The sequence below is a fragment of the Pogona vitticeps genome, chromosome 4 (genome assembly GCF_051106095.1).
Source record: "Pogona vitticeps strain Pit_001003342236 chromosome 4, PviZW2.1, whole genome shotgun sequence".
NCBI lineage: Eukaryota > Metazoa > Chordata > Lepidosauria > Squamata > Agamidae > Pogona > Pogona vitticeps.
The window spans coordinates 69,132,407-69,146,357 of NC_135786.1; the positions used below are offsets into that span (position 1 = coordinate 69,132,407).

At 39.3% G+C, this 13,951-nt stretch overlaps 1 protein-coding gene across 1 annotated transcript in view; it reads left to right on the plus strand.

The window, feature by feature from the left end:
- The window catches only part of SCP2 (sterol carrier protein 2), a 32,907-nt gene that overhangs the window by 6,276 nt on the left and 12,680 nt on the right, over positions 1-13,951 (plus strand). The window contains exons 5-11 of the mRNA XM_072997631.2: positions 1,837-1,904; positions 3,844-3,970; positions 5,712-5,775; positions 6,030-6,116; positions 8,677-8,827; positions 9,445-9,592; positions 12,921-13,028. Coding sequence (XP_072853732.2) covers positions 1,837-1,904; positions 3,844-3,970; positions 5,712-5,775; positions 6,030-6,116; positions 8,677-8,827; positions 9,445-9,592; positions 12,921-13,028 — 753 coding nt within the window. The remainder of the gene's footprint in view (positions 1-1,836; positions 1,905-3,843; positions 3,971-5,711; positions 5,776-6,029; positions 6,117-8,676; positions 8,828-9,444; positions 9,593-12,920; positions 13,029-13,951) is intronic.

The following is a 13,951-nucleotide window of genomic DNA, read 5'->3' on the forward strand; positions in this document are numbered from 1 at the left end:
TCAGTGACTTCAGCTGCAGGCAGTTTCTTGATCAGTCCTTGAAGAGAAGGGAAATAAAAGCTTGATTTTTTATAACTGATGTAGTGCATCAACAGTACCTGGGACTGTGCAGCTTGCCCAAGGTCGCACAGGTTGGCTGTTCTTCCTGGAGCCACACTGGGGAATCAAATTCCCAGCTTCTGGCTTTGCAACTAGATACTCAAACCACTGGGTTATTTGGCCATGAAATCTTATGTAATCAAGTACAGCCATTAGTATTCTAGGCATGTGTACATACGCAGTACTAACTGCTGCACTTAATTACTTAGGATTTTTCATTAATATTTCTCTTTTTTTTCCTCCCCCATTTTCCATATTAAAATGTTCTGTTATAGTGGTACTAACATTATGAATGTTAAGGGAATGAAGTGGATCCTTTAAAGCTCTTAGAGACTGACTAATTGACTTGTGTGTAGCTGAAAAACAAAACTGCTGCACAATATGCCAAGTAATCTTTTAAAACTATGCAGAGTTTTAAAAAAATAACTTCCAGCATGGCAGTATGTTTTGGGCAGGGTAAATTTGATTTAAATTCTATCTGTGACCTCTTTGAGGTAGAATAAGAGAGCTTTTCTATAGGTGTACTTCTTGGAGCAGGCTTGTGAAATTTCCAGCCAACCACATGAAGAACTCTTAACCCAGACCTCTGGACTCTTCTGAAGCCATAGGTCTCACACCCTTGCAGTAGAAGTTATTGATTGACTCTGTTTTGTCCTCTTCCTCAGCTACAGAACTGCACAAGATGAGGCAATCAAACTGATCTAAAACATTATTGAAATTAGAATTTAAATCACTAACCAGTATATGACTCATTACTGAGAGACTCAATTGTATTTTGTGATTTTCTCCCTCAAAGGTATACTCCTGCTTGCCACTAACATTAACATATATTTCTCACAGTCTCCCTTCCTAGATTGACTGCACTTCCAATGATCCTATATTAATAGGGGACAGTGGGGTCAGTAAGTAGAAGTTTGTTGGAGTAGAGGTCAATCAAGGCAAGGAAATTTTGAAAAATGTATATTAAAGGTGTAGAAAGCTGGGCAATGAACAAAGCCACCAAGTTAAAAAATGATTTGTTATAAAAGTGGTGTTGGAGGATTACTTTGTGGTTATCATGGGCCGATAGAAAGACAAATATGTAGATTCTAGGCTAGAATTCTCCCTAAAAGGAAAAAAAAAAAGACTAAACGGATGTTCTTGTGTTTTGGGCACATAAAGATGATCACACTAGGAATAGTTTAAGGCATCAGGGAAAGAGGAGGACCAAATAAGAGATGGATTGACTCAATAAAAAAAAGCCATTTAAATTCACAAGAACTGAGCAGGGCTGTTGGTGACAAAACCTTCTGGAGGTCACTAATTCATATGATCACTGTATGTCATAAGTGGCTTGAGGGCACATCATAACAGCAAAGTAAGCAGGAGAACAAAAAGTTGAGGGAATTTCACAACTCTAAATTCACTCATTCTGTACTTAAGAAATCAGCTTTACGCAGAGGGAAATTATTGAAAGTAGGTGTTTCCAATAATTTCCCACATTATTTAATGTTGAGAGAAAGATCTGCTAAACTGAATGCAAGGGAGATGTGAAGATCAACTTAAATATTCTAAAATGTCGCCTGTGGATTATCTTAATAACATTGAGGTCCCAATTCAAGGGCTGTTGGGCCCTATTTATGGTTTAAAACAGTTGATTTTATGCATTCTACCTTTTCAATCTTGTCTGAATTTACTCAAGTGGTTTATATGATAATAAAAGTATGTAGTATAAGTGTTCACTGATTTGTATTTAAGGTTTGGCTGACTGTGCCTTGGCTCTTGGATTTGAGAAGATGGCAAGAGGGTCCATTGCATCGAGTCAGGTAAATTCATTTAATGTAACAAATTCAGTTGAGCTTTGCATATATGTGTGGAAACGTTCTCTTCCTCCAACGTTATTTGGCAGAAAATGATGGAAGTTACAGTAATGTACAAATTTTGTCAAGTTTGAAAGGAGTGTCTTAAGACATTTACTAGAAAATGAAAGACTTTTTCAGGCTTCCTTTCCTTTCCGTGAGGGACATTCGACCATTATCCAATTGCAGCAGAGGAAGTATAAGCATTTACTGCCTCGGTATTATACCAGTTTTTTTTGTCTACAGTACAGTACTTGAAGATATTCTTTTAGGTCCATTGCATTTCTTTTAGTGAATTGCATTTCCCTAGTGGTGAAAATGTGGTAGTTGTTATTGCTGAGAGAATGTGACTTGTCAATTACATACTTCCCTAGTTCCAGTCCACTATTTTCAACACAGGAGGGGGAAAGTGTGGTTGTTAAAGTACTGGTACCACTTCTAACAGGGAAGATGTATTACTTCTACAGCATTGCTGTAAACTGAGTTAGCTTATTGGCACTAAGCTTATTGGACTCTATCTCCAAAATACCATAACTGGCCGTGTCCATTTGCACATTCCTCTGCTGTCTTCATTGTAAAGCCATCGTACCATTGAGGTTCAAATGAACTCTTGCATTATTGAAAGGTTTCTTGGCACTTCAGTTGAAGAACGACTTTTGTAAGCTGAAAACAGTACAGAAAAGGGCGGCCAAAATAATCAAGGAACTGGATCATACCCTGTGAGAAGAAGTTACAGCATTTGGCACTGTTAAGCTTAGAAGAAAAGGCAAGCAAGATGTGATACAGATTATGCATTGTATGGAGAGAGTTTTCCCTCTGTCATAAAACAAGAACCCAGAGTCCTTCACTGAGGCTGAACAGTGGAAGTAGAATTAGAACAGATAGAATGAGTTCTTCACACAGCACTTAGTTAAACCGAGAGTTTAACTACTTATTCCAACTTGGGCAGCTTTTCATAAAGGATCAAATAAATTTATGGAAGCTAAGATCATTGATGGCTGCTAGTCAGGACAGCTATACAGTGGTGCCTCGCTTTACAATTGCCCCACATTACGATGAATCCGCTTTACGATGATCTTTTTGCGATTGCAATCGCAAAACGATGGTCTAAATGGGGGAATTTTGCTTTGTGATGATCGGTTCCCTGCTTCGGGAACCGATTCTTCACAAAACGATGATTTTTTCAATAGCTGATTGCTGGTTTCAAAATGGCCACCGGGTAAATAAAATGGCTCCCTGCTGTGTTTAGGGATGGATTCCTCGCTATACAGGCAGCAAAAATGGCTGCCGTATGGAGGATCTTCGCTGGATGGTGAGTTTTAAGCCCATTGGAATACATTGAAAGGTTTTCAATGCATTTCAATGGGCTTTTTATTTTTGCTTTACGATGTTTTCGCTTAACGGCGATTTTCCTGGAACAGATTATCGCCGTTAAGCGGGGCACCACTGTATATCATGTTCATTTTCAGGGTGACTATATTAGTCACTGTGGAATGTGAGAAAGAGGATGAACGTAAGCTCAAGTCCTGCTGATTGGCCACTTTGTGAACTTCCTTCCTTCTTACCAGGAAAATCTGTTAAGGGGGCAGTATATTTAGGTTTGTATTATTTGGAGTTTTCTGCCTTGAAGGCAGCAAGATTAAATACTAGGTAGAAAGGAGGAAAGGTTGCAGTTATGAGCGAAACCTAGTTTTCAGGAAACCAAGAAAGTTTAAACTTTGCCACATGCAGTTTTCCACACTTTAGTAGTTTAGCAAACTGTTTCCAGTTCATCTGGTATGAAGGCTACTGTAATGATGCATTGAAAATACCCATGTGTTACCCAGTGAGAAGATACTTGTAGTATTTTACTGTATCTCTTTTGTATCATCATGTTGTGCCTCAAATGTACCACTGTCTTTTCCAGTTCAATGACAGGGTGAGTCCAATGGATAAACATTTAGAAGTGATGGTAAACAAGTATGGCATAGCTGCGGCACCAATTACTCCACAGTTGTTTGGAAATGCTGGCAAAGAACATATGGAGAAATACGGTACTAAAGTTTGTTCAAAAATGCATGCATGAAACAGTGGTTCCCAAACTTGGGTCCCAGATGTTTTTGGATTACAACTCCCAGCACACCTAGTGATGAAGACTTCTGGGAGCTTGTGATGGTTCAAACTTTACCTCCTCTGGCTTCAACAGAGACATTGGAGACTGCTTTCTTGGAAAATCAAAACTAGGTTTTATTGGAACATGGGACAACAGGTCCGTATGATCAAATTCAACTTCGGCATTGCCTCTCACGACCAACGGGTCCCACGAGGGCATCCAAACGTCTTTATCAAATGGGTCCAAGTTATTCCAAGGTCCCTTCAAAAAGGGGTTGCTGTTCTCCAACTCAACCAGCTCAGTCTCCGGGTCTAATAATGGGGTGGTCTCTTCATCTCCCCCTCTAGCTCACAGGGGTTCTCCTCTCCTCAAAAAGGGGCCCACAGTCTGGCAGAAATCCCCTCCTCTGGGCTTCCTCCAGACACCATAATTGACGTTCTCTTTCTTCCCTTTCCACTGCCTCCTTTTCTTCTCGGAGTCTCCTACACCACTCCTGGGCTTGCGACTCTCCCCAATAGGAAGGGCGTGGAGGTAACCCCCTTCTCCTCCGATAGTCCACTTCCTCCCTAGGGACCCGTACCTTTTCCTATTTTCCAGTCCATGGGTCTTCTACCCAAATCATTTCCCAACCTCTTGGTGTCATATCCCACCTCACCTTTTATATTCCCCCATTCCTGCCTCTTCGAGGGTCCTCCCTATTTTTTCTCTTCCCACCAATTCTCCTCCAGTCTGAGTGGCCACTGTCATCTTTGACAGTTCCTGCTCTAACTCACGGGTATCAACTCCCCATTGTGTAGTCTTGACGGGTGGTGTAGGTGGGTCTGTCTGTGCCTCTTGTTCCTTTCTGAGGGAGGACGACACTCCAGCGAGAGCTTCCACCCTCTCGCCTTGTGTGTCACAGAGCTTTACTCCAAAAACACTTGGGGACCCAGAGTTGGGAACCAGTGGTATAGAACATAATTCTGATTAAAATTCAGTAATTCTGATTCTTTTGTTAGATCCTGTTGTCTTCCTCCTAAGCTGTCAAGTCTCACTCTATCTGTATAGTTTATAGCATCTGTAAAGACAACATCCTAAAAGCATGATCCAGAGAATGGGGAGTCCTTCTGGAGAAGTTTTTTGGTACCACAGAGGGCTTGGGGAGAGGGACCAGAGGGAATGTTCTGATTCTCATTCTGTGGGAAGCACACTATTAGACCTCGGTCTGTGCTTTCTGAATAACAGCAAAGACAGTATGGAATGGTCGCACTTCTGATTTAACAGTTGATCGTGAAAGCTCTATATGAAACAATATATTGACTTTTGAAGTTTAGTTTTAGGTTGTAATAAGTGGTTTCCTGAAGTTCTGTTAATTTGTTTAGCTGTCATGACCTCATTAAACATGAAAAATGGTTTTGTTCTTGTTTTTTTGTTTGTTTGTTACATTTATATCCCGCTCATTTGGGCAATGTTTACTCTAGGCAGCTTAATGTAGTTCCTGTAGGTTGTCAAATGTCCATGACCACAAAGCTATATACATTTTTTTCACTTGTATTGAGGCAAAGCTGGTCTATGAGGAGCTCACATTTCATAGGAAGCTTTCATACCAGATCTATAAGGATTATGAAATGTAAGGATTTTAATTAGTCGTGTTTAAGACTACTAATATACTTCCCCAGTAAAGTTGTGTTTTGCTTTTCTAGGAACAAAGCAAGAACATTTTGCAAAAATTGCATGGAAAAATCATAAACATTCAGTTCACAATCCGTAAGTAACATATTTTGTACAATATTTTAACGTGAATGAAGTACAGACTAGGTTTTGAAGTATAAAAAAAGCAAAACTTCTGTGTTTTACGATGCTTTAAAAAACTGTGTTTCTGAAATATTAAAACACCAGTTATTCTTCTACTTTAAATTAAATTAAAAATGAAGATGATGACAAACTGCACTGTTATACTATAATGGATATTGTACTTCATTAATACCTACCTCTATTTTGTTTTGTTTTTTCACCTGCAGTAATTCCCAGTTTCAAAAGGAGTATAGTTTTGATGAAGTGTTACAGTCACGCAAGGTTTATGATTTCTTGACACTTCTGCAGTGTTGGTAAGAATAGCATAGTCATAATACTTCCGTATTACTGAAAACCCAATGTGGTATATTGGATAGAATGACAGATTAGGACTGAGGAGGCCTGGGTTCAAATTTCTGCACAGGCATGGAAACTCATGGGGGGCATCAAATGGATAAATAAGCCACTCCTTAAATATCTTACTTAACTTGAAAGCTGTTAAGGTTGCTATAAGTCATTTCTGACTTGGCGGCACACAACAACAGCAACACTTTTGTAAAAAAAAAAAGAAAAAAGAAAGAAAGAAAACCAAATCCTGTATCTAGGGTCATGATTCCAAATATGAACTGAATCTTAAGGAAGCGTAGATAATGGTACAGAGGGCAGTAGTTTCATTGTGATACTGATTGTGCCTGGAATTGAAAGTGGGATCTTTCAAGAGAGCTTTAGATTACAGTTGCTTCAAAAGAAAACAAAACAAATAGCTATGTGATTGTATGCCATTTTGTATGCATTTATAATACAGTGGTGCCTCGCTAGACAGTTACCCCGCATGACAGTTTTTTCGCTAGACATTGGCTTTTTGCGATCGCTATAGCAATTCGCAAAACAGTGATTCCTATGGGGGAATTTCGCTGGACAATGTTTGGTCCCTACTTCGCAAACCGATTTTCACAAGACGACGATTTTGACAGCTCCCTCTGCGCTCGCAAACAGGTGTTTTCGGGACCTAAGCTTCGCAAGATAGTGATTTAAACAGCTGATTGGCGGTTCGCAAAGCGGCTTTCCTATGGCTGATCTTCCCTAGACAATGACAATTCTTCCCCATTGGATAGCATTAAACAGGTTTCAGTGCATTCCAGTGGGGAAATGCTTTTCGCTAGACAATGATTTCGCTAAACAGTGATTTCAGTGGAACGGATTATCATTGTCTAGTGAGGCACCACTGTATTTCTGATAAGACTGTATGGGGGAGTCTTCACCTAAATACTAGGGCAAATTGCAGTTGATTACAGACCCTGCTTGAATATTCAGTTAGGACATGGCACAGAAAAAAACTAATCACTGTAAGGTTTTTATTTCAATGTAGCAGATTCCAGATATGGAAAGTTACTTTTCTGGGAGCTGCATACAAATTGTTTAAACAAAGAAACTTCCTATCATATAAAGTTATTTTAGCAGCTCTATATTATGCTTTGATTTTCTGTTACTTTTCAGTTCACTTTTGTTTTTGTTGTTGGAAAAAAGTTCCTGCTTCTAACCCTGAAATCTTGTTTCTGTATAGTATGTAGCAGAAAGCTGATAATGTAATTGGCCACAACAACTGGGTAGCAATTAAACATTTCTAATTTCTCCCCCAAAGGGCCTGATGCTCCTGTGTAATCTCTTTCACTGTCAGGAACCCATTGGAGCCATGGGACCAGAGGGGGAGTCCTTAATTTTCAAGAATCACTGCTGGACAGCATTAATGGGTGACAGGAAATTTCAATAAAGACCTAAGGACTCTGGCTCCACAGCCCCAGATGGCTTTCTACTGATTAAAGTGATTATGTACAAGCTCAGGACCTTCAGAGGAAAAATTCAAACTGTTTAGTTTTCAAACAATTGCTTTGGCTGATGGCATCATCAGCCTTATGTGGTGTAATTTATGCAAAAGGATTTCAGCCTAAAAGTAAAAAAAGAACAGCATAAGATAGCTTCCAAATGAACCCAGAAAACATTTTTAATGTTTTTATTAAGTAACAAGTTTTATTAAGAAAAGGCAACAAATAAATGTTATTAAGTACTCATGGGTCAGAATTCTGACAACATATATTTCAGCAGAAAATTGGCACCAGTTAACAAATCAAACTTTGTATTTCTCATTGCATGCAAAGTCATGTGATTTGTATGCAACAGGAAATACAAGCACCGATGTCTTAACTGGCAGTAGTTCTCCACTGATATTTATACCAGCAAACAAAAGTAATGGGAATTTTGGCCTTCACGTGGAATAAAGAGTATAAATATTAGCAAGTGCTCATTGTGGAAAAGAACCATTGTTCCAAATAATGCTGTTACATATAATAATATTACAGTAGAACCCCTGTATCCATGGGAGATTAGATAGGTTTTAAGTTCCTTGTGGATGCCTGAAACCGCAGATAGTGGCAAATCCATTCATAACTATCCATGGGGAGGGGGAGGGCAAGAGGAGGAAGTGTGTGTACTACAGGCTGCATTATAGCAGCAGCAACCGTGGATAACTGAAACTGCGGTTATCAGCTCCACAGATATGGGGGTCCTACTCTACTAGATAGATTTGAGTATGTGCTTAAATTTCCCAATGGAAAATGACACAATTTAGAAATACTGAATATATCTGGGTTGTGTCCATCTTGTGCCATGGTGAAGTGTGAGGAGACTACATAGAGAAGTTTTGTAATACACACTATACCTGGCAGTGCAGAGTGTTACTCTCATTTGCTGATTTATATTTGCTTTAATAGGTGACTCATTTGTCACAGTATTTTGTTTTTTATCCCTTCCCCCTCCTTTTTTGTTTTTAATAAAAGAAAAAATATAGTAAATATATTAATATCTAATCTAATTTAGCCCAACATCTGATGGTGCAGCAGCTGCCATATTGGCTAGTGAAGAGTTTGTGAAGAAGAATGGTTTGGAGCCAAAAGCTGTTGAAATTGTAGCCCAAGAGTTGATGACGGATCTCCCAAGCACATTTGAAGAAAACAGCTGCATCAAAATGGTAGCATTGTTCTCTGGTATACATACTGCCTACCCATCCCTGCATATGCATTGTAAACTGCAATAGCCAGATCCCTGTGAATTAGTTAATGCTGGTGTTAAGTGTAGTGGCATAAATTGGAGAAGCAAATTCCTGCTAGTTAATAAATCTCTACCTGTATTCCTTGTCACATCCCAGGCACCTGAGTTGGTGAGCAATGAGCAGAACAAGCAGCACCTTATTAACCAGCAGTAATTCACTACTGCCATTCACACCATTGCACTTACCATGCAACTAACCAATAAGCTTCTGGCCATTATTTAACAGTTCTAAAACCCTAAAATTTTGCAAGTGCTGCGTAGTACTGAAAAATAAACAGTCTCGTCCTGTGAGTTCACAATGCCCAGCTGACAAGGCACAAAAGGTAAAAGGAACAGGAAGGGAAAGCATTTTCTCTGTCTATCAGGGAGGTTACCTTATCAAAATCATATGCTTAACCTTTGATGATCATTAGGTGTTTGCTTTGCTTGGTACATTTTTAAAAAATCTTGTAGTATTCAGCATGATGTTTGACTGATGTCCAAGGGAGAGGACAAAATGATTTGTTTAACATACATTTTGTTATGTGTTTTTAATAGGTTGGCTTTGATATGGCTAAGGAAGCTGCAAGAAAGTGCTTCTCAAAAGCTGGCCTGAAACCGGAAGATGTGGATGTGATTGAGCTACATGACTGCTTCTCTGCTAATGAATTACTTACTTATGAAGCTCTAGGACTTTGTCCTGAAGGTATTATTTGAAGTTATTGACATTAAAAATCTTGTACACAACCCAGCACAGTATGCCTTAGCACCAGCATACTCCCTTGAACTAACCTCTGGAGGAAAATGAGTTGTCAGAAGTGTATAGGGAAGCCTACTCACATGCTTCCTTGAATGCTAGTTCATTTTCCCCTTGGATAAAAACACTGTATTACCAGTGAATGGACAGAGTTCCTACTCCAGTCCTCTGAAGATGCCAGCCACAGAGACTGGCGAAACGTCAGGAAGATCAACCTTTAGAACACGGCCAAAGAGCCCGAAAAACCCACAACAACCACTGTATTACCAGTGTTTGAATTACAGAGAATGCAAAGGACTCATGCCCCAATTAGCCACTGTTCTAGAAGGCTATAGGAAGGAATAAATTTAATTAAGGAACCTTCTCTTATCAGTTCAGTCACTGTAAGGATTTGGGGTCTAGTTCTGGAAGCATTAGGGTTCTGCAAAATGACGGAAATAAAAACAAGAGAGTGCAATCGTTAAAACAAGCAGACATCAATGAAGAGTCTTCCTGCATCTTAAAGGACTAGCAAATTTTATTTGGCATATTTTGTGGACTAGGAGCGCAGGTTATCTTCTTTTACCCCCACCTTTCTTTCCTTTTTATTTGTTTAGAGAAGGGATCAGTAGAGAGCCACGGTGACATTTTCTTACTGCTTAGTCTGCCTTCACCTAAGGCATCAGAAAAGACAGAATAATTCATGAAAGAACAGACTTTACTAAGGGCAAGTGATCAAGACTTCTATAGATTCTTCTCGATTAAATTTCTGGAATTCTGTTGAAAAAGTCAGCAAGATGTAGATTGGGACTATCTCTAGACATCACATGTTATAATGCAGATGCTCAGAAAGCCTTTTTAAGCATGCTTCCTGTCTAAGAGAACTGCAGCAGGTTTTCAGTGGTGCAGCAAAACTAGATAAAAATATGGTTTGGATATTTTGTCTGGAGCTATCTGTTCTTGGAAATGAGGTGGTAGACTAGATGTGTCTTCAGTCCAGCTGGGCTCTCTTATGTCTCTTTCAAAAGTAAGGAGAGGTAAGCACTTGAAGGACTATATGCACTGTGGCTTTATAGAAAAGTAGCCATGTTCTTGCATAGACTCAACCAGTAAAGCACATATATCCTGAGAACTAGTCTCTTATAAAGACTGAGGAAGCTGTGGCTTCTGGTTTAAAGATGAAGATGTGCATAGATGAAGATTAGAAGCTGTTACATCCATGTGTTACATTTTCACCTTGCCGTTCCCATTTTACCCATTTTATTTTGACAACAACCCTATGAAGTAGGTCAGGCCAGGAATATGCGAAGGGCCCAAGGTTATCCAGTGAGCTTTATATTCATTTGGTGGTTTTAATCTAAATCAATACTCTTAACCATGACACCACACCGATTCTCCAGTTTATGTGGAAGTTTTTCCATATGAGGGAAGAAAGATGTAACAGTTTAAAGTTATAGTGAGGTTTGAGATTGGGTCAGGATCCAGCTGAGACAAAGAAAAGCTTTGGGGCAAAGTGTTGGGATGTGTGTAAGAAAGCTGTGTATGCCACTTGTATTTGATTGTTTAGTGTTGTGGATAGCATATTAGATCTGGATGAAGAAGTCCCAGTTTCAAATTGTGAGTGAATACATTACCATTTGCAGACTTACTCATCAGTGTCACATTAATGTTGATGTGACGTTGAGGACTAACATGATAAGCTTCAACACTTGTGGCCAATTTCTAATCTAATTTATTGCAAAACCATTTTGTTGATGTGTAGAACATTCTGAATGTTGCATGATTCATACAAAATCTTGGTACAGGTGTTATTCCTGTATATGCCACCAGGAGGGTCTAAGGAATAAATTAATGTTCTGATTTAGAAGCTAAAGAGAAAAAAAAGCATGATTCTGATTTTCATGGTTGCATCTGTTTTTCTCTGGAAAGCTTAAAATATCTTTTTAATTACTCTTGTGTCAGTGTTCATTTGGATGCTAATATCCAAAATGATTTAAATAATTTCTATACTTCATTAATCTATAAATAAACATACATTCTACTACCAGAAGTGAGCTATTGTATGCTATCAAGTCTCAGAAGACTTACAGTGATCCTAACAGGGGTTTCAAGGTGTATGAGATATTTAAGAAGTAGCTTTACCAATGCCATCCCCCCGCCCCCAGGGGGTTTCCATAGCCCAGCAGGGATTCGGACTCATGTTTTCTGAATCCTAGTCCAACACTCTGCCCGCTGCACCACACTGGCTCTCAGGTGAGCTGCTATAAATATGTGGTATTTTACCTTTTTTGCTACAATCTTTTCTGCAAGATTCCAGTATTCCTTACATAGTCATTTTGGTCCTTTCTGTTTCAAGGAATTACTGACTTGACTGAGAATTAGTGCTTCATAGTTGTACATATGTTGTTCCATACACATTGGATTTTTCTGTACAGCGTAACAAGGGAGGGTTCCGTGAGGTTGTCATAAATAAGCAGGGAGTTTGTGCACATGGGAGTTGCCTGTCGATGGGCAGATTATCTCCTCCCACAAGCCAGAAAAAGAGGTCAAAAATAATCCCTGGATTGCTTGTGTGATTTGTTGGGAGGGAACAAACCAGCGAAAGGAAGCTTCCTGTTGGGAGGTGACAAGACAAATCCAACACGAAAAGTGGACTAGCTAGTTTCTGTTCATAACAAGGCAAGGTTCTGGGAAAATCCTGGCTTTTTGTGTTTTGAGAACAGACTTGGTTTGGATATATTGAGAGTAGTTGCATCTTCTACCTGCTTGTTGCTTTCCAATTTTCCTCTGCAAGGTTCTTTTCTGCAGTTTGGATAGGCAAAAAAGTGGTTGAGTACTATGCCCTCTCCCAAATTTGTGATTTCCTTTGCAAAGCAGTCACTGGGCATAATTTAATATTCAAATACCCTTTCCTGAAAATAGCACACGTCTGCTGGAAAATGCTGAGGCTTGTTTCCACAAAGAAAAGGTTGTGGCTAAGAAATAACCCCTTGCTCCCCGGTACTATTCTGTTAATAAGCCTTAACAGAATTGTGCCAGGGAAAATGGCAACTACTACATATTGTATTCAGTGCAAAATTCTGAGCTTCACAGTGATTTTTTAATTCAAAAAAAAAGGCAAAATGTACAAATTAGAATATACATTAAAATCTGATCGGACAAGGTCAAGAATAGTACAATGCTTGCATTCCTTTCAACCAGATAATGTCTTCAGAAAGTACTTGAAAGTTCATAATTATTTAAGAAGTGGAAGGATCTTCTATGCAGTGAGAATAATCTTTCTTTCTTTGTCTTCCAGGAAAAGCTGGTGAGCTCATTGAAAGAGGAGACAATACGTATGGTGGAAAGTGGGTCATAAATCCAAGTGGTGGCTTGATCTCAAAAGGACATCCACTGGGTGCCACAGGTAGTGTACATATTATGCCTAAGGCCTTTAGGACATGGGAAATGTCTGCCCATCTCATATTTGGTCTTCCTTTTTTCCTTTCACCTTTCCTGTCCTTATTGTCTTTTCCAGATAATCCTGCCTTTTTATGATGTGTCTTTTATTTCCAGAGATATCTCAGGCTTGATTTGATCTAGGACCCACTTGTTTGTCTTTCTGACAGTCCAGGGTATCTGCAAAGTTCTCATCCAGTGAAACTAGTTGTTAAAAAATATTGAACTATCCATTTGAGGTAGATTATCAAGTGCATAGAACTGTTTTTCATAATTTATCTCTGGCATGGAACAATATACTGCACATTTTTGCTGGGCTGGGCTCTAATCTGGATGCTGAAGTCTAAAGTCAAGGATACTGTCTTGGTGCACAAAATTGGACTTTAGTCCTGCAGTTCTGCACAAACAGAGTTTTGATAAGAATTACACAAATGTTTTAGCTGCTTTGGAGTCTGATTCCAGAAGGGGACATGAGGGAACATGAGTGCTAGCTTATCATCCAGTTTTCTACATTGGGTTTCTCTCATTCTTAGCCAGGAGATGAGTTTCAGTACTTTGGCTGTGTACAATTATACATTTCTGCTAAGCAGAAATGGGTGGCGTGCATCATGCTCTAGCTTCCCTTTTGGGATATTTTATATAGCTCTGTGTTAGTTCCACTACAATGAGGAGAAAAAAAGAGCTGCAGGAAAAGGAGAACAGGGATATTGGTGACCTAATGGCAGAATGAGATGCATGGGGTGTCATCTCTCTTCTTTTCTAGGCATATGCTCTGTAGAAAGGTCACAGGTACTTGGGTGCACAAACAACTCAAGGTTAGGCATGGCACTCTGTTTAGTATGTGTACCCACCCTTTTGTTTGCTGGTTCTCCTTTTTCTCCTTGTGATAGT